At 35.1% G+C, this 21157-nt stretch overlaps 1 protein-coding gene across 8 annotated transcripts in view; it reads right to left on the bottom strand.

Annotated features, from left to right (window-relative positions):
* Positions 1 to 21157, bottom strand: part of NFIB (nuclear factor I B) — a 318143-nt gene that overhangs the window by 26000 nt on the left and 270986 nt on the right. For 4 of the 8 annotated variants that reach the window (XM_025359130.1, XM_025359131.1, XM_025359132.1 and 1 more), the window contains exons 7-8: positions 17325 to 17459; positions 12194 to 12378 (exon numbers count right to left, since the gene is read on the bottom strand). In XM_025359130.1, coding sequence (XP_025214915.1) covers positions 12194 to 12378; positions 17325 to 17459 — 320 coding nt within the window. Of the gene's footprint in view, positions 1 to 4803; positions 4887 to 7941; positions 8108 to 12193; positions 12379 to 17324; positions 17460 to 21157 lie in introns of all 8 variants that reach the window. The other 4 variants (XM_025359128.1, XM_025359127.1, XM_025359134.1 and 1 more) reach the window with 2 other exon arrangements.

The raw sequence follows: 21157 nt of genomic DNA, 5'->3' as shown, positions 1-21157 counted from the left end.
AGCTGTCAATTATGATAACAGACACAATAAGAACAGCCCAAGTGTTGATAGCCTGCTTCCTGACTGTATTGAAAAGTTTGTTGATAGTCCACTTGTGTCCTTTTAATTGCTTGCTTCTAATAAATGACTACCTTTCCAGTGGCAGTACCAAGCTTTGGCTTTGCCATTTGCCACTACAAATATTATAAGAAGATTTAAACTAATATCTTATTTTTAAAAAAATCTCTCTACAGAGGTAATTTCTTAAAAAGGCCATTTTGTGTAACAGAAATTTTCAGTGCAATGAGAAGTACTTTCAAATTCTAGTTTTAAAAACAAAAGTGTATAAGAAAAGTGTTGAAACAATTTAAATATAAACTAAACGAGTAATTGAAATTCAAATAACAGCATTATATAGTCATGCAAGAGATGTAACATGCTGAAGCCCAAGCACCAATAAAATCCATGCAATTGTGAGAAGTAATGCAAAGCCCTGAATTGATCAGGCCACTGATTCATTAGCTCTTATTATAGGTAATATATGTATAGTCAGGATATTATAATTTGAGATTATGAAAATAAGACTGATTTCTTATAAACTAGACTTTACTTGACTTTATTGTCTCACTTAGGGAAGGCAAAAGTGGGCTCCTAATTTATTCAATTGAAATCTCAAATATACATCAAAAATTAATATGTACTTTAATGGCTTGTTCGAATGGTGAAATTTTATTTCTAAACAAGAAGCTTCTTAGCTGCAAACTTTTATTTCCAACTTACAATGAGATTTTTAAATATATGTTGATGTACAACAGTAATAATTTAGGCTCCTATTATGACCTTAGACTCAAAAGTAATGGTGATAATCAAATTAGCCAGATTCTCTTGTATTAATACTACCAAACTTTCTATGATAGCAAAGGAAGGAGGCCTGAAATTAGCAACTCACTATGAGGTTGACCAGATAAGAAACTGGTGCTAATTCAAGTAAGTTGTCTCATATTATTCATCCATGCTAAAATTGTTAGACTGAATTATAAAATAATTTCTATATTTTCTAAGCAACATCCAACACTCTGATTGATAGCTCCCATTTTCTCAGGGAGATAAAATTTGGGAAATGTGGTTCCTTCATTTCCTATCATAATGAATTTGCACAATGTGTTCATGAATTATAACGTATGAGAGAGAAAAGGATATACTACATTTTACTAAACTTCTATGAAGTTAAGTCGCAGGAGCGGGGGTGTTCCACATTTCTGAAAATGTTCCAAACCATAAAAAGACATTTCTCAGCAGAGACTAATGAGTTCAGTTTGCCAAAGCAGGACCCATGAGTTCTTCAAGCCACCAAAACCATCTTCCAATAGAAAAGAAGAATGAAGCTCCAGTTGAAGTTCTGATTTTAAGATTTCCCCCATGCCAATAGCAAATGCAATAACTAAGCCAATAATCCCAAAGACAGACTAGTTCTAAACTTGAAAAGGATTCAAGATTGTGTTAAGAGATAAAGAAAAAAGTCTAAAGTCAAATACTGATCAGCTGGTATGGTGCTGACTGTTATGACTGATTAGACAGGATTATTTTTAATGGCAGATTATCAACTGGTTTACATGAACCTTTTTGAAATAGTCTTCATGACTATGTGAATTTATTTTTAGATTCAAATGAGATCTATTTTCAATGATAGGTGAACTTCCTTCCAGTCAGAATAAACTAGTATTCCCAAGCAGTTAGCAACCAATGTCATCAGCAATAATTATTATAAAAAGGAGCAGAAAGATGTATAATTACTAATAACAATTGTCTGTGTACCAAGTAAATGATATAAAAGTGTATACTTTTAGTATTTAGATTTGACAATATGAATGTATTACTCTTACAGGTGAAGTACAGGGTTCATTTTAACATTATAAAGCTTTTCATCTTAATTTGATAATGCTAGTATGCTTATGTATTAGAAAATGACCATATTGGAAACTCCACTGTAGTATCATCTTGTGGAAAGATTATTTATAAAATAGTCAAAATTACACAACCACTTTAAATTTATCATTAACTCTAATTTATGTAGACTGTATTGAAGTTCTTTTCCAAGAAAAAAACAACATTCAAAACTACACATCAGTACTTTTCATAATCTAAAAGGATAGATCTTTACAAAGCAGCCACCACGAACTGAAGAACGTACCTGGTGACGGTATTTATTCTTAAAGGGTCATGTATATTAAAGGCTATAGGGAATGTTTAAAAGAAGCCTCTCAGACTAAAGCACTGCCTTTCTAATTTTGAATTTCTTCTAGCTAATATAACATGATTGATTACCTTTATTTCATGTACCCCTTGATTTTCCTTTTCATTCATCATTGAGTGCTTTAAACCAAATGCATTGAGAAACTGCCTCTAGAAGAGTAGTCTCTTTTAAATCTTTGCAAAGTAATGAAAGGACACAGTAAATCAATCTCATTTCTACTGAAGGAAAGAATAATCTTTGCTGAAGTCATTTAAACTATTTCTGTCTCTTTATTCCTGGATAGTAAACATAAAACTTCATTTCTATAATTCTTTTAAAATTTGAAAAGCTAAAATGAATAGGCTTTTGACTCTAGCCTTAGTTTACTACTATACATCTATAGCAAGATATGCATTTATAGGTATTTTCTGCATGCCTCAAAGCTGGAGTTCATTATAAAATAAAGCATATATGGGCTTCTTCAATTAAAAAGCACTAACTCTTTTATTACATATAGAGGACAAATTATCTATCTACATGGTATTTAACATTTTTAGCTATAAAGAACATATGGGTTTTTTTTTTGCTTCCAAGGATTAATATATATCATGTATTCCATAAGTATTAACCATAGTTGACTGAACAAAAGGTATTCATATTGTAAGTGGTCTTGATTCAATGTTGTCCACTTAAATAAGTGGCTGTCTTCTTTGATTTTAAAATAGTTTATAGTTCTAGAACTCATAGTTTTTAAAATATATCATGTGCCAGAATGCTATCTACATTAAAATTCATATTTTCATGATGCTCGTTAAGTTTTCTTGATGTATTTTTAGATATGTGAAAGGAGAAGTAACTCTTATATTAACGGACTTTTGTAATCATAATTACATGAGGTTTCAACATTTATCATAAGGGGTAAGAAAATTAAAGCTGCCATAGGTTAGGGTAGTGGAGGAGGAAGGCTGCCTCAAAATACATGGAACTGGTTAGAGTATTCTAACTAGCATTTGGGGTTAAAGGTTTAAATAATGGAGGCATGTTTTATGAATTAAAAATTAACTGGAAATTAGAGATGTGTCATAAAGAATAATGCAAGTCCCATGAGAAAAGTATTCCTGAGAATATGTGTAATGATTTTTAAAAGAACAAGTTTCCAAACCTATCCATCCTGCATATGATTTTTAAAAAATACAATGGACACATACATTTGTCAAATAGAACCATATTATAGTAATTATAACTCATTTCATATTATAGCAATTTTAGAGGTGGAAAAAAAAAGCAACATTCCAGAGAATTATGTTGAAAAGCCAATGGCTGGCAAAACCACTAATTATTATTTGGTATTTTCATAACTGTGTACAGATGTTTTCAGTTAGTTCTCACTCTTTTGGTTTATTTTGTTTTGCTTTTTTTAAACCTGGCAAAACATCAAGTATCCTGAATAAGCTATCATCTTTATGATTTTCTCTGAGCTCTGCATGTGGTGACCTTTAAAATGCAGTCTGCCCCCTTGGGCTGCAACTGGAAAGGACTTGAGAACTCTACACCAAGCAGAGTTGAGGTAGGCCACAACAAGGGTATGTGAGGTGAACAGATCTAGAACGAAGTGGGCAAAAGTATCTTACTACCTATACAAAAACTCATATATGCACAGGCAATTTATAAATATAGAGCAAGTTAGTTAACACCAGCTCTTTATTATTTATTATAGCCTAATTTTCCCCTATGTAATATTTTGCATACTGTTAATTTCAAAGTGCTCTGCTATCATAACTTGAGAGCAGCAAACATATGCATCATAAAATACATTTAAATTTGGAACTGTTTAGAATTATTTCTGTTATCTTGTAACTAGAACTGTGGGATTTCTACACTGGTATGGTCCATGCTTTTGACTGTGGTTGATCTGTTTATAAGTCACCATTAATCCTGGCTGTATATTTTCACAGTATGGGTAAACACTTCATTTGCATTAAATTTACAGCATTAATGAGATGTGAAATTTAAAATGCTACTAGAAACATAAATGATGTAAGAAAGCAGAACCAAAAAAAGTGTTTTATCACATCTGAAATCAGTAAACCAATTTAAAGCTATTAAAATAGGAATGAAGTGTTGCCTGAGATTTTAGCTTCATAACTCATCATCTTGGACTAAAATACAAATGTGAAGAGCAAAACATCTGGAAAATACAAAATCACTCAAAAACTCGAATTATATACTGCTTCTATTCTAGTTGGCTTTTAAAACAGTTTGCAGTTTTTGTCTTTGAAAGCTATAGTCTAGGAAGTTCTCAATAGCCAACGAGACTGAGAAAGATACACTTTGGCTGAAACACTATTACTCATGGATGTTATCAATATATGCTACAGAGATGGAAAAGGTCATGAGCCAATTTGAGAAACTCTGCTCAAAGAGGTGAGAAACAAAGGATCAATGAGAAAAAATTCTGGGAAATGAAATGATCAGTTTTGGTCTCAGAAACCCCGGGAGCCCCCTTCTGAGTCCGGATCTGAGAGGCAACATGGAGAAGCACGGAAGCGAAAGCGTGGCTACACCGTCACACCTGGGTGAAACTTGCCCACCTGTTGCTGATGTAGGAAGGATGGGTCTCTTGGGCTTAGTCCCACATATCGATTGGCTTGAGATGTGCCTGAGGCTGTGTAGGCTGATTAAGGAAGAACAAAAACAAAGATAAAAATTGTGAACTATCAGAACGAACACCCTGTCCATGTATAAGAAACCCAGAGAAGTGGGATTTGCAACCAAAAAAAAAAAAAAGTGTCTTCATTTCTCTTCTAAGTAAATACCAAGTGATAGAAAAGAAATAATAATTGATTTCAAATCAACTAGTTTATTCCCCCTAAAAAATCTATCCAGTAAAGCAGATCTCATACTTCAGTGTGGGTGTCTCACACTTACATGCTGTAGTAACTGTCCTGCTGTACTTTTTCACCAGACATTAGTTGTCTAATATGAAATAATCAATGATGGTATATGATTCTAAATGTAAAGCAGACTGAAAGTCCACCAGGAAAAAGTGACAGTTTTTAATGATGGAATTTAAGCAGATGTGCTTAATGATATGGGATGGAAAATGTCTTACTTAAAAGTCTTGCTAAAAAGGAAATCAAATCTTACTATCATGAAGGAGGAGCCTGTATCATGTAGAATGAATTAGCTCGGTATTTTACTTGTGAAAATGGCCTCCAGTCTGATAGGAATGTTTTTGAAAAAAATACTTCCCATTAGCACAAATACAAAAATCAATTTCTTGTAATTGATCCAGGAAGGAAGCTGATGCACCCTTTAAATAGTTGGCCACTAGGTAGTAAGTATATATGGTGACTATTCCTTATATTGTTAGAGTCTCATTTGCAAGTACTTTTTGTACAATTGCTTTTTGCTTTTTGGTAGAGAGTAAATTTTTCACATACACACACACAAAAAAAATGAATAGGGAGCTACTCCTAAAGACTTTTGTTATTTTTCACAAGGAAAGGAGTAAGGTATCATCCCAGAATTAGGCAATCCCACTGCTCCATATTACCATATATTACCTTTATTGTTGTGAAGAAAGCTACACTGTTTGGTTTAAAACCACCAGATTAATGAAGAATCCAGGCTTCATTTTAAATGGGCTGGCTTTCTAAAACCAATATATTAATTCTGCCTTGTTCACTTAAAGGACTGCAGAATTTGATCTATGGAAGCTTTTTTAGGTCAACTTTTTAAAAACAGTGAAGATGCTCACAATTCATATTTTAATTGCTCCTGAATAAGGGGCCATGCAAGGCAGTCATCAGCAACCAGTGATCCCTACTCAAGCTCCAAGTCTCTGGAATTCACCACACCTCACAGACAGCCGGAGAGGAGCCTCACCCTTACAGAAGAGCACCAAATCTATGCTGCTTTTTCTTTTCAACTATGAGGAAGAGCTTTCCTTGGCTTCTGTGTTTTCTTTAACCATACTATTGTATCAATTCAATGATCAGCCTTTTATTACTGGTGGTGCCTAGGAAGCTGGAGCTACAAGCTTGTTTATAGGAAAGAAAAACTACTCACTATGTTTCTTTTATGTAGGAGTGGAAAATGGACTGATGCAGCCATCTTTATACAACCAAGATATTCCTTTTGAATATTTTGTAATTTTACTAGTCAAATCAGATCCCTTTTTGAACAACCTGTATGTAAGTATAAAAACAATTCATTAACAAACAGGCTGAGGGTACTCCCATAAGTGAGCTGTGATCATTTGGGTCTGATCCTCTCCTGAATCTCTTCTATTAATAACTTCATAAGAGTAGGCATCAGAGTTTCTAGAACTTGGTTTTGATCATTTATCCTGTGATAATCTTTCAACTACTTTAAAAAAAAATCTGTTTTCTATGTGCTTTTATTTAAATTGCTGACATTGCTTGCTCAAAGATGTCAAGACATCCACTTTTAAAATTAGTACTTAGTGTTTTGGTGACTGTAATGCACATAGCAAACTTTTAGAACAAAATAATTTTTAGATTTTCCTGAGTGGGTCGCATCCATCTGTGCATTCAGGGAAGTGTTCTAAGCATTAAGAATTACTGATGGGTATTACAAGCCTATAGGAACTTATTAATTTACAGGACTCATGAATTTTGAGAAAGAAATGCTGAATTCACTGTACAAAGTATTGTCCATTTTTCTTATAGGGTTCCTTTGTAGTCTTTTAGAAACCATTAAAAAAAAAAAAGAGCATCTTTCCAATGGCTGAGAAAGAGCCAGTAGTGCATGCCTCTGATTGTCTCTGATTCACATGGAAATTTCAAGATCATGGGGATTTTCTTGCTCTAAGAAAGAAAAATAAAATATTTGAATTTAAGATATCTGTATAATTGGTGAGGTGCAGGCTAATTCCACCAATTCCATAGCTTTATCCATTCTACTTCACCAATTTGTACATTCCAGCTCCAGTACTAAGAAGCTGACAGTTGGGTGAAACCACCTCAAAATTAATTTCTTCTATACTTCTGAGTATTTTACATCAAAAAACAAAGGAATGATGTGGCTTGTTGGTATGTGTTAGGAAGGTTCACTGGCTAAATCTCTGACATTTAAATGTTATGTCCACACTAAAAAGCACAGTATTTGATGTACCATGATAGGTGAAATAATCAAAAGGTTTTAATAAAAAAAGGTTGCAGATAATGAAAGTACAGGTAGCTTACATGTGCCTAATACTAAGTTTTGAAATGTTCTCAGCTGTTCCCAACATTATGTGACTGTTTTTAACAATGACATAACCTACAATGATGTAAACATGCAATTACCTTACAGAGGCATTGAATCCATCTGCTTTGTGAAGGGGCTTGATTTCTATAGGAATGCTCCAATAAGCAGGAATTATCTAATCTCTCTTTGGGTGATAGGAAAACTTTGTATTCTGCGTTATGTTACTCAGTGCAATTTCAATGTATACCTTGAACAAGCAGGCATGACTTATTATTTTTGTTACAGCTGTTCACTTAAACAAATGAGCTTCTCCCTTTTCAAATATGATTCACTGACTGGAATTTGAGAAGAGAGAGCCTGTGATAGCAGGGCCACATCCATGCCTGCTGGCTCCACTTAAATGAGAAATCTCCATCTGGTTGGGTAGCTAGAAAAATTGCTGTGTTTTCCACCTTGGATCAGATATCCAATGGTGCCTTTGATGGACATTTCTCATTTCCTACAGATATACTTACTGGTTGCTGTAGGTGAAGCTGCCTCACCTTCAGTGGATGTAGTGATGGGTTTAGTATCTGTCATGCTCAGGGTCACAGGTCGCACTGCACTGGGATGGGGAGAGGGTGCCAAGACAGGAGTGAAATGGCCAGGCACTTTCCCTACTACTTGACCACTGCTGTTAGGCTACAAAACAAAAACAGAATGCCGGGTGAAGCAATCCAAAAGGCAGTCATCTTGTCCAACAAGTCCACTCAGCACACACGACTGTGTGGATCCAGCACACTGCACACAGGCGCCACACAGGCCCTCTCGAGTCGGAGTTGGAGAGGCCGGTCAATGGTTGGTAGTAATAAGGAGCAGCAGCATTTCAAAGGTTTTCATCTTCAAAGCACGTCATGGTATAGGTTAATTCCTCTTTACAGCACCCCTGAGAGCCAAGTAGACTTGATCCCTTCGATGCAGTAGGCCAGGAAACTCAAGTGCAGTTTTAAACGCTTAGCTCAAAGGCTAAACTGGAATTCTTTACTGAACTAGCTAGAGTTGGAACCCAGTGATTCCTTATTCTCCACTCTTCATTTTCTACAATGAGTCAGTTTTGGCTTTTAGAACACAGTTTTCACCTACATGATGGTATCACTGAAACAAAGGACACAAAAATATCTAGGAGATCAAACACGTCGAATTCTGGAATCTTCACCATTTACAGTCAAGAGTCATTCTCCTGCATACAAAACTCTAGCTCTCTCACACACAGGTGTGCTCAGATGCACACATTAGGCAATTTAGATTCCGGGATCTACAGTCAACTTTTGATGATTACTAATACAAGAAGACAGAATGAGATTTAAAGCATCTGAACTTTCAGAGGTCATACAATGATATAAAATGCTGAGCTAGGTTTGTCCTTACACCTACAAATAAAAGATTTCCAAAGTAAATTAAATTGTACTGAGGGGAAGCAGAGGACAAGCAAATGAGCATTGTTATTTGAGTTACTCTTCCATCCATGGTGGTGCATGGAGAGTTACACAAAACATTTATTGTTGACATTTGTGGGAATTAACTGAGAAAATCCCCTGGGCAATGATAGAAAAGATATTATTATCTGAGTTTTAGCCCCTGGGTACAAAAATAGTTTCCGTGGTAGGAAACAAAATCCTAAGGATACACTCTTTGAAGAAATAGTGGAATATATTTTTCTAGACAGAGAATGTTATTTTTTATTATTATACCCATGTTGGAATTCTCCACTGCATGGTGTTCATCACAATTTGCTGGGAGGCTATTCTCAGCAAGTATATAGTCTTTATAATCTGAACTGTTAAAGGCAAAAAAAAAAAAAAAAAATGAAGCAGAATATTTATCTAAATATCTGCACATAAATTACAAGTAGACATTTATTTAGAGAAAAAGATGAAGAGCTAATAACACTTAAATATTGTGACTTAGAGACATGAACTAAGTCTTCGGTGAGGCTCCTCAGAGGCCACGTTATTTATTCTATAAAGAAAATGGACTTCTTGAATATCCTGACTATTCATCATGGGTAATTTTAAGTATTTAACTTGATGTCAGGAAAATTGACCAGAGTTTTCCAATATGGAAACCTATGGGAGAGTTACATCTTTAAACTAATTTTATTCAAAATATTCCATTGAATAGCATGACTGTCTCACTATAATTGGTGCAGCAGTAATGCAATTAATCTCAAAATTGCTGTGGGGAGGAAAAGGCATCTCAGTTGCTTATCTTAAAAATCAAAATCAGTGCAGCGCTGGAGAATACTGGGAAGCAACGGCTGACTAGAGGTGAATGGTGAAGGAATACTGATTTTTTTCCATTTCTAGAGCTAAAACGGTAAATACCAAGAATTCTATTTTGAAATGCAAATTAATTGGTTTTGAGTTGGAGTTAAAAATCAAAGCAAATATACTGTTCCTTAAAAAAAATCTATAGTTAACTATAAAGACCCATTTTTCCTTTCAAAGGGAAAAAGTAGTTTGTTTCTATAGCAGACCATCCATTTCTGGTTATCTGAACATTGGAAATAAGTGCTTTAAACATCCTACTCAAGAAAGAAGACAGGTCTCATTTTATCATTGGTGGTACATTCAGTGGTAAAAATGCTTCTATATACAGTGTTCACCAAAACAGTTTGAAAGTACCTACCTGGAACAAAAGCAGAATGACAATAATTTCAAGGAAATGCTGCCACCAAATATATTATCCTATCCTGCCCATTCTACAAACTTCATCTACTGGAACTGAACAACATGAACTAATAGACACTTCTCTCATTTGAAAAGAATAAAGGTGACAAAGAAAGAATTCTCAAGCCAATGCAGACAACTTTCCTAAAACTCAGGGTCAGAAGAATTGAGGGCTATTTTCTCCTTAGTTTTCTACTGGTTCAAATAGACAAAGCTACACTAAAAATTTCTATCTTTTAAGGCTGTTAACAGATGGAACTTTCATACTGTAGATAGAAAAGAGAGATGTCTGGTCTGAAGGTGAAGCTAACAGCATTAGGAAAGGATTATTCTACCTTACACACGGTTCCTATTTTACAAAATCCTGAGAGATTTTTGTTGCTGTTTTTTTTTTTTGAGATGAGAGTAATATGCTTCTCTTAGAAGGTGATATGTATCTTGAAAAGTGAAGAAAAACTGAGAACAATATAGGCAGATTATCACCTAATATGCCCTCTTAACTTATAAAGAAATTGAAATATACATAAAACAAGCACTGAATAATTAAAGAAATGTGTAACACTAAGGGCCTGATTTTAATTTGCATAATTTTTCCCCTAACAGTGCCTAATTAAGACATCAGTTAAAAAAAAAACATCCAATGGAACTCTAAGATTTTCCACACTGAATTAACGTTAAGGACTTTTAATGGATGTCTTAATTAGACTTTGTTATTCATGGAAATTCTACACAAATTAAAATCAGACCTTGTGTGCACTGTTCCCAGCTGAGTCTAGCAAAATGCTCTATGGAACTGAGACTTCTGAATCCATGCGCTGACAACAAATTTTATTTCTAAACGATATACTAAGATCCCACTCTTTTACTTAGCTGTCTTTAGTACTGCAGTCATGAAAAGTGCTACAACATTTTAACATTTTCTTCTAAAATACAAATAGTAATTTTAACTTCAAATTCAAAATTCAATATTGAGTTTAATGTCTTAGTCAAACTAAAAGTAATGATAACTTTTTAAGTAACCCAAAGGGTCCTGGATATGTTGTTATTCTAAATTAAAAGTTCAGAAAGGACCATTTTGTTTCATTTTAACAAATTAAGACCAAAGGGATTTTTTTCTCATCTTTCTTTGCTAATTATAAATTGATAGACACATACTATTTACTAGCATTTTAGGAAGTGTTCCACTGTAGTAATGATAGAATGTTTGTGAAAAATCTGCAAAGTATTAAAAGGTATAATAAGGAATGGACAGGAGTCTTAGAGGTAAAGCAGCAAAGCTAAATACTAGATCATAATAACAAAATTACATTACACGTTTTAGATATTACAATTATCGATAGCCCCAGGTCTGGTACAAAGACCGTCTACTTGACTGTGGAAAACGCTTAAATACCAAATCGCGATGAAGTAACCTCTTGGTAGAAGAAACCGCATGTCTAGGGGAGTGAGAAATGCTCATGAGTCACTACACTTACACAATGAATCCCAAAAACCACTGCACAATGTTTACAAAAAAAAAAAAAAAGACGCTTCTAGTAATGTCACTCATTATTAAATGTAAGTCATGTCTCTACAAAGAATATTCAAGTAGTCATCAAACACTGAAAATGTTTACATTACCAAAGCTTATTTTAATACCTAATAGTTGGTCTACAAATACAACTGTAAGTTCTTTTGTGTGTGTTTATTTTAGCACATACCTTACTCCTGCCTGAAATAAGCACATTGTCTCTGTGTCAAATCTGGTATTTCAGAGGTGTGAACTCCAGCCCAGAGCTTTCCTGTCAATGTACTTTCTGCATAAACTTTCCCTTTAGTCAATGAAAATCTAAAAACATTAAACCATCTTCACAAATTTACCCTTTGGGGCAACACACTTCCTACCTGTCATTCAGCCACCTTTAAATAAAAACTTATTGAGTCACCAAGCAACTTCCTGAAGATGGATTTCAAGGCTTGACGTTCTGCCAGACACACTGTCTGACTAACCTTTGTGTCTCAGAATTAGACCTGTCCCATCTCCCTTAGGTGCTAATCTTATTTTCTCTCTTATTTTTACCTGGCTGGTTTGTGGACTGGATGGGTCATACGAAGGTACATAGTTCTTCAGAGTATCCTGAGGATTCAGGTGGGGAGGATATCTGATTGTTGGATGAGAAAAGTAGCTTGATGGGGCTGGAGGAAGGATAGCTTGTGTTGGAAATGGCAACGGTGAGGGTGGAGGTGGAGTTCGAGTTGAGATGACTGCAGAAGACAGAAAAGGAAAGATTGACTCGTCAGCTGGTTACCTTATTGGTCCATTCTGATCCTAAAGAATGCTGTGAAACTACAAAACTGGTAACCATTCATTTTTGTCGCCATGATGTAACCAAGCTCTCCTAAAACAAGTTACTTCTTCACTTTTATTCTCAACACCAGTACTGCTAACTACACAGAGACAAAACATCACTCTAGAAAAGGAACAATCTTGCTTCCTAGCTCTGTGAGTGGTTACAAAATAAGTTTCTCTTTTACAGGTTACGTCAATACTTGATAAAACACTTCTTTGAGCGTTTATATCCCATTGAAAACATATTCTTTGATTATAAAATCTTTAGGCCAGGTGCAGTACCTCACACCTGTAATAACAGCACTTTGGGTGGCCGAGGCGGGTGGATCACCTGAGGTCAGGAGTTCGAGACCAGCCTGACCAACATGGCAAAACCCCATCTCTACTGAAAATACAAAAATTAGCTGAGCATGGTGGTGTGTGCCTGTAATCCCAGCTACTTGGGGGCTTAAGGCAGGAGAATCACTTGAATCCAGGAGACAAGAGATTGCAGGGAGCTGAGATCGCACCACTGCACTCCAACCTGGTGACAGAATAAGACTCCGTCTCAAACAAACAAACAAACAACACTTTGTCTTGTAAGTCCAGAGCAAATCACAGCATTAAGTAGAGGGCAAAAGACCCACAAATTTTCTGCCAAACTTAAAAAGTGAAATTCAATTTCAAATAAATCATTTCCCTATACATCCTACCTGGCAGTTGTTTAGAAGGAAAGACAATAACTAATACAATATCATCTCATGTCATTTTTAATTGTCTGGTCATAGTATAAATGCTCATGAACATTGGAACATAGAGCTGGAAACTCTCCTAATGAAAATGTTTCTTTCAAAACCAAAAGAGCTCTATTCTGCGACTATTTTTCTTTCTACTTTAACTTTTACTATATGTTGTTTAAAAGATATTGTTAATGTAAAACCAAGAATAAAACACATATCACTGAAAATTTAAACTTTCATATAGGTAAGTATATCACTCTACCCATAAATCATATATTTTATAATATTTTTATAAAGGGAAATATTATATAAAACACATGCAATGTGGACAATGTTCAATTTTACTATAACTTTTCAACATTAGTATTCTTATGATTTATTGTTCAGTTTTTGAAATATAAATCTTAAGTTTGAAAGACAGGGAAAGAGTATAATCATGTGATCATTATCTCTATAATGTTGAGAGAAATAATCATAGAAATACAAATTAAAACTACCAACAAATATATGTAGAAGTGAAGAGTAAATGTCTTTCCATTTAATATTTCCCAATTCAAATGATAGGAAATTATAAATGATAAATATCTAATGTTTTATGAGACAACTTAACAAAGAATATGAAAAAAAAAAATTCTAACCATAACCTATAAAGGGAAATCACCTGGAATGATTTATCTCCAACTTTCAAACTATGTGGGTTGTGGGTAGGGGGACCTGTTTGTGGGATGTATTGCTTACCTCTCCCAAAAAAAACCTTTTTCAGAAAATACAAGAAATTAAGAATGTATATAATAGAAGAAACATAAATTCAATTTTATAGTCGCAACTTTGTTCTCTGAATGTCCACCAGCGCACTGTTTCTGAGAATTGTCTGTATTGCCCTTACAATACAGACCCCTTGGTCTACACACAGACCTAGGGGATCAGGACCTCTAGGGGTGAGGCATAAAAATGTATGTTTTAAATAAGTTCCCATGTAATCTTCCTACATACTGAAGTTTCAGCATCCTCCATCAAATGTATGCATTTCAGAGAACAAATACATATTTCTTAAAACAAAACTCTTTACTGAAATATTACTTTATTTAAGAAATATATCCATTTGAAAGTATCATTTAAGGAAATACAAACATCTAACAAAAACTGGGCATCTTTTACTTAGTGTCTAAGTGCTCTTAATCTCAGCTCATTTTAACCACGATTTTTGCTCACACCTGTACACAAACCCTGGAAAGATATAAACATAGTTCCATCTTGGGTCCTTTAGGTTTTGAGATTAATTTGGCCTTAACAGTTCTGGAGGAGATCTCTTTTCAACTGAAATTGCAGAAATCAAATCCGAACTCAAATCTACAGGCAACCTGACATGGTGCTTGCATGAGCTGTAGGTGGCCTGATATAACTGGGTAAAACATCGTATTTCAAACTGAGAGTAAAAATGACTACCTTTTCCATAAAAGCCATTCTAGTCCTTTAAAAATAAGAAAAGCAGGCCAGGCATGGTGACTCACGGCTGTAATCCCAGCACTGTGGGAGGTCGAGGTGGGTGAAGTGGATCACTTGAGGTCAGAAGTTCGAGATCAGCCTGGCCAACATGGTGAAATCCCATCTCTACTAAAAATATACAAAAATTAGCCGGGCGTGGTGGTGACTGCCTATAATCCCAGTTACTCGGGAGGCCGAGGCAAGAGAATTACTTGAACCTGGGAGGCAGAGGTTGCAGTGAGCCAAGATCACGCCACTGCACTCCAACCTGGGCGACAGAGTAAGACCCTGGTTCAAAAAAAAAAAAAAAAAAAAAATAGAAAAAGAAAAAAAATAAGAAAAGCAAAATACAAGACAAAAAAAGTTTTCCTTTATTATGAAAGAATAAATACATACACACATATATGTATTCTTTGCATACATTATTGCAAAGCGTTATTAATTGTCTTCTTTCCTTCAGTCTTGCTCCTTCCAATACATTCTTTATAGTGCTATGTGAATGACTTTTTAAAAATACCATTACAATCATGTAACTTCTCTGCTAAAAATATTTCAATGGCTTCCTACTGCTTCCAGAATAAAATCCCAACAGCTTTTTCAGTACACACAACCTCATGTGCTCTGCGACCGAGTCCTGGATCACTTCTTTGGCCTCATCTCTGGCCAGAAGAAGAGATTTGTGGATCCTTGGCTATATGGCAGTTCCCTGCTGCAAAGACCTCTAATGCACTGATAGATGCTGTTGCCTCTGCCTCCCAGTTTGCCCGTCTGCCTCCCAGTTTGCCCCTTTTCCTCCTAGTTAGCCTCTCTGCCTCCCAGCTTGCCCCTCTTCCTCCTAGTTTGCCCCTATGCCTCCCATGTTGCCCCTCTTCCTCCTAGTATGTCCCTCTGCCTCCCAGGTTGCCCCTCTTCTTCCTAGTTTATTGTTCCTTCTTGTGGTGAACTTTGCCATCACACTTCTTCAGGTTATCTAATCCTTCTTCAGGTTATCTAGTCATGTTCAGATTAGATGCCCAGCCAATGACATGGCCCCATTCTCTCCCCACTATATCCTGAACTCTTTAAGGGCAGAAAAGATCTTTTGTGAACAAGATGCCTACCACAGGTCCTAATATACAGATACAAAACAAATACCGGGTGAAGGACCAAGATGGAGGGCTCATCTAGGTCTCTCCTGTTTCATTATATAAAAATATACTGTCTACTTTTTTCACATGTTAGAAATAAGAATATTTTTATCAGGTGTCATAAATAATGGGTAATTTGACTTCTCAGTTAATTTTGTCCAAATATTCAACATTATAAACCTATGAAACAGTTATTGATTTTTTTTACCTATCTCAATGGTATAGGTAATAAATGCAAAAGTTCTTATACCACATTTAAGTTGTATAGTCCTCTCTCAATTTCTTAATATTTTAATGATAGTAATAAAGGCCATGTATTTTTTAAGTATAGCACCAATAAATATCAACATATACTTACAAACCAAAGCTAATAAGGACTTTAAAAGATGTTACATTGTTTGCATAAAGATTTAAAAACCAGATTTGATTAGTTAGAAGGATGAGGAAGTGCCTAACTATAAATTTTAACCAATAACAGTTTCACTATTAACATATATATGAATATATATATATAACTTTTCCTACATAAAATGCAGTCTACTCCTCTCTAGGAATTAAGAGCAACAGGTAAAAAGTATACAGTGTTAATTATTAGCAGTATCTCATTTTTAATTTTTGAAAGATTTGATATTAACTGTTGGTTAAAGTACAAATGTCAAATATTAGATTCAGTTTCCTACTTAAATTAAGATATTAGACACAATATCAAGTGTACTAGCCCAAAGGATTTGGGCATATGAAACAACTGTCAAAGAAAAGTACCTTTTATTCTCTGATTACTCTCAAATAGATAAATATCGATTTATATGTAGAAAATAACATCTACAGAAATAGTGCCTTGTATCTTAATGCCTTTAGAAATACTCTAAACTCAGCAACATACCTGAAATTCCATCTTTTCCTTAGTAAAATATCAGGACCAATCCTGAAGCTATAATAAAGATAGCTATGTACACATATTTTCCACATTCTTCTGATAACAATCTTTCTGATAAAGGCAATTTAAAAATACATATTATAAATATTATTTACTTGTAAGACTTTGAAAATCTTATTTATTTATTTAATTTTTTTTGAGATAGAGTCTTGCTCTGTCACTCAGGCTGGAGTGCAGTGGTGTGTCTCAGCTCACTGCAACCTTTGCCTCCTGGGCTCAAGTGATTCTTCTGCCTCAGCTTCCTGAGTAGCTGGGATTACAGGCACACACCACCATGCCAGGCTAATTTTTGTATTTTTAGTAGAGACAGGGTTTCACCATATTGGTCAGGCTGGTCTTGAACTCCTGACCTCGTGATCTGCCCACCTTGGCCTCCCAAAGTGCTGGGATTACAGGTGTGAGCCACTGCACCCGGAGAAAATCTTTTCTCATAAATTGAGAAGAAAAAATATTTGATCGGATTGTGCCCCTCCCCATTTGGGTTGAGAAAATATGGTTGCCATAGCTATATTTATAAACTTCTGCTCCATCCCTAAGGGTTTGGGCCCTACAGACAAGAAGGAGGCTTCTCCTCTATGCTTGAAACTCCTCACCACTGTGTGCAACTCCAGGTATTCCGGGATGGTGGTGCTGGGGGAAAGTGCTCAGTCTTGGGGAAGAATCCTGTGGAGATGCAGAGCTGAACAATGGCTTTTCAGGCTTCTTCATAGTAGTTGGAGAAGACATATCTGCGAGAAACAGAGAAAAACCCAAAGCTCTATGACCTTCTTAAGCTCTAAGGTTCATGTCAACATAATGAGAGATCTCATCTTCCAACATTTTAGTATTCTCATACTTTGGCTCTTTTACAAAATATATTCTGAATGTCAACGATCCAGCTATATTGGAGCTCTGAAACACTCGTTCAGTCTCCATGGAAGCTAGCAGAAGCTTTCATTAAAATTATCATCAGACTTATTCCCATTACTAAATAAATCTTAAACTTCTAAAAAAAACCCCCAAAGTCTTGTTTCCTTTAGCCCCTTGGTTCACACAAAGGCCTTCTTTACCTCAGCATTTCATTCTTAAATTTATACGATTCAGAAGATTGTCTTTTGATCTGGCGACTACACTGTGAAAACAGAGGGCAACTGGTGCAAATGTGAAAAACAACCTTCAGGTATGTTGGTCACAATATTACTGATTTCACAGCTTTTATGGGAAACTCATTCAATTGGTTAGCAAAAAAATACATTCCTTAATTTGCTTTTTCTGCAAACGTTTACTGGGTTTCTCTATTGGCCCGCGAAAATGAAGATGTTAAAGAAATTAAAAGTAATTCCTGCTCTAGGGATGCTCACTGTTGGTGAGGAGGAAAATGATGAGAAGAAAACGGTTGTGAACAGTTGAGAGGTACAATGTGTGTTGAGAGCATTTGCTGTTACATCCCCAGCTGTGATGTACAGGACAGAGATCGTCTCAGTCTCCCCAGGATGAGGAGGGTATTTCCCATTGGCATCATTTTCAAAATGTGAATGGGGATGACATTCTCAGAGAGGAAATGCTCAGAAAAAAAAAGATGGCATAAAATACACAAGTAAACAGTGTGTGGAATGGTGAAAGATGAAGAAGAGGAGCAAGCCTCTGGCAGGTCCCACAGGCTGTTGGGTCTCCAGCTTCCTGTACAAACATCTGAATGCTTACCCTCATGGGAGAAACACCATAGATGGGTGAAACATGATCACAATGACAGCTTAGAGCAATCCCCCCAGAAACCACTGGAGGGTGGACTGGCCAAAACAGAGACAGAAATCATGAAGACCACTTTAGAAGACAGATTCATCAATACATTCATTCCATAAATATTTGTTCAAGACCGAATTTATGCCACACACTGTACTAGCCTGGGACACAGTGGTGAACTGGACTCACTTTCGGCTCCTTTAAAGCTTAAAATCTAGTGAGGCGATATGGACAAGTAAGAAGGAATTGCAAAAGGTGCTGTGATAGGAAAATAATTCAGAGATTTCAGGCTTCCTTCATTCATTCTTTTCATAAATATTTAATACTGTCAAAAGATAGATCATGAGAGCTTTAAATAAGAATCATGATAGAGCTAATGCAATAAATATTTTAACAGGATTCACCCAATTAAATTATTAAGTGATGTAGACTGTTACCATCTTAGTTGACTAAGAGACTATACCATGCAGTTTGTTGGAATAAATAGGGAGTTTAGAGATGTGCCTTGCTTTTAACATCTTGAGTTATGTTGACTTCAATGGAAGTTTATCAACTTATAGTAAAATGTTATAAATTTGTATTTTATTATGAAAAATGTTAACTGTATTCACAAGTAGACAGAACTGTAATGAATCCTCATGTACCAATAACCCAACTTCGGCAATGATCAACTCATAACAAATCTTATTTCATCTTTATCCCTATCTACACTTTCTTTCCCTGTGGTACTTTGAAGCAAATCCCAGATATCATACAATATTGCTTCTAGGTATTTCAGCATGTATCTCTAAAAGAAAATAAATCTTTATTAAAAGGAAAAAAAACTGTATTACACATCAAAATGTACACAATTTGCACTTTTGAGTTTTTTTGAAATGAGAAAAAGACCTTATGGTACTATTAATATAAGAAACTAATTATCACTACATTTTACCATTTGAAAAATTCTGGTAAAGGCATTCATAAAATTAAATATGCATTTTTCAGTATGGTGGCATTTAAAGGATGAATATACTACTGTAAAGGCAGTAGACATCACAGTCTACAAAAAATGCCAGGCGTATTTGTAGCTGTAAGCTACAATTTGTGACTAACTGGCTGTCGTGAATCTATCAGAACTTTGATGAGTCAGAGAACCATTTCAGTATTTCTTTTTCAAAAAAAAAACAGAAATAAATTGTTCATAAAACCACAGAAATTAAGGCCACTATAAAAAAAAGAAAAAAAATTTTAAACCACGGCTTAAAAAATAGACAAAGGAAGTTCATTTCAGCCATCTTCAAGATGCCAAAAATAATACTTAATTTTGCTTAAGAGCTATGTGATTTCAAAAGGTAATACTACAAATACAGACTTTTAACTAATGGATGTAAAATCATAGACATACAGTATTAGAAGTGGAAAGAACCTCTATTTTGTCTTTTTTGTTACAGATTATGCAATAACTTTCCATTCCAAACTTTTAATTTAAAATTGACTGTTAGAAAAAGAAACTGGGAACTTTTTATGGACACGCTTCTGCTTTACCTGTGTCTAATATAAGTTTCAAGTAAAATGTAACTGGTAAATCAGTTTCTAAAAGTTCCATAGAATAAATAATAAAGCATAACTATACATCATTTTAAAATAATTTAGGCCAGGTGCAGTGGCTCACGCCTGTAATCCCAACACTTTGGGAGGCCGAGGTGGGTGGATCGCCTGAGGTCAGGAGTTCAAGACCAGCCTGGCCAACATGGTGAAACTCCGTTTCTACTAAAAATACAAAAATTAGCTGGGTGTGGTGGTGGGCACCTGTAATCCCAGCTACTCAAGAGGCTGAGGTAGGAGAATTGCTTGAACCTTGGAGGCAGGTGTTGCCTGTCAAGATAGTGTCATTGCACTCCAGCCTGGGCGACAAGAGCAAACTTCTGTCAAAAAAAAAAAAAAAAATTAATGTGACCACAGCTTGAGAAACAGAACCGTGTCACTCTAGGTATGTCGTTTCTGGAGAAGAGGATCAATTAATGCAATTGAAACTACTGTAACTATATCAGACTTTTCATTAAACTCAGTCAAATTCATGGGTCTCCTTTTGTAAAGGGCACATAAATCAAGGGTGTTTATATAGAAGTTGAAGATGATTATGTAATTTTTAATGTAAATTATATAAATTTTAAGAAGCAAAACATTTGTATCTTCTTAGCCAAAATGACACACTTGTTTTTACTGAGTAATTATTATGGGTCCCCTTATTTTTTCAATTCTTTTTTGGGTATACACCTAATAATAGTGGTACCTTCATAGAGGATTGATTATACAGACCAACACAGAAGAAACAGAATAAAATTTGCTGTTCAAGCTGCAAAAGGAACCACAAACTCTTTCCTTAAACAACAAAAGTAACTTATAATAGTAAATACAAGAATGGGAAGGTTTACTGACCAAACTGAAAGGATTTGCTTTAGAAACAGGTGAAGAACGGTAGTAGCAGAATATAGGTTTAATTGCCTTTGTTTTCTGATTAAATGAAATTAATTCTTGGCCCATTAATAAAAATATACTGTTATACAGCACGCAGAAGGCACTATGCTAAGAGCTTAGGAGGATACAAAAGTGAATCCCCTCTCAAAAAAACAAACAAACAAACAAACAAAAAACAACGAAAAATCCTCTCTAGACTAGAAGGGGATATAAAAGATCAATTATCTGGGGAAAATGTAAGGAT

The sequence above is a fragment of the Theropithecus gelada genome, chromosome 15, assembly GCF_003255815.1.
Source record: "Theropithecus gelada isolate Dixy chromosome 15, Tgel_1.0, whole genome shotgun sequence".
NCBI lineage: Eukaryota > Metazoa > Chordata > Mammalia > Primates > Cercopithecidae > Theropithecus > Theropithecus gelada.
Note: the sequence above shows the minus strand (reverse complement) of the source record. Positions and strands in the feature narration are given on the sequence as shown.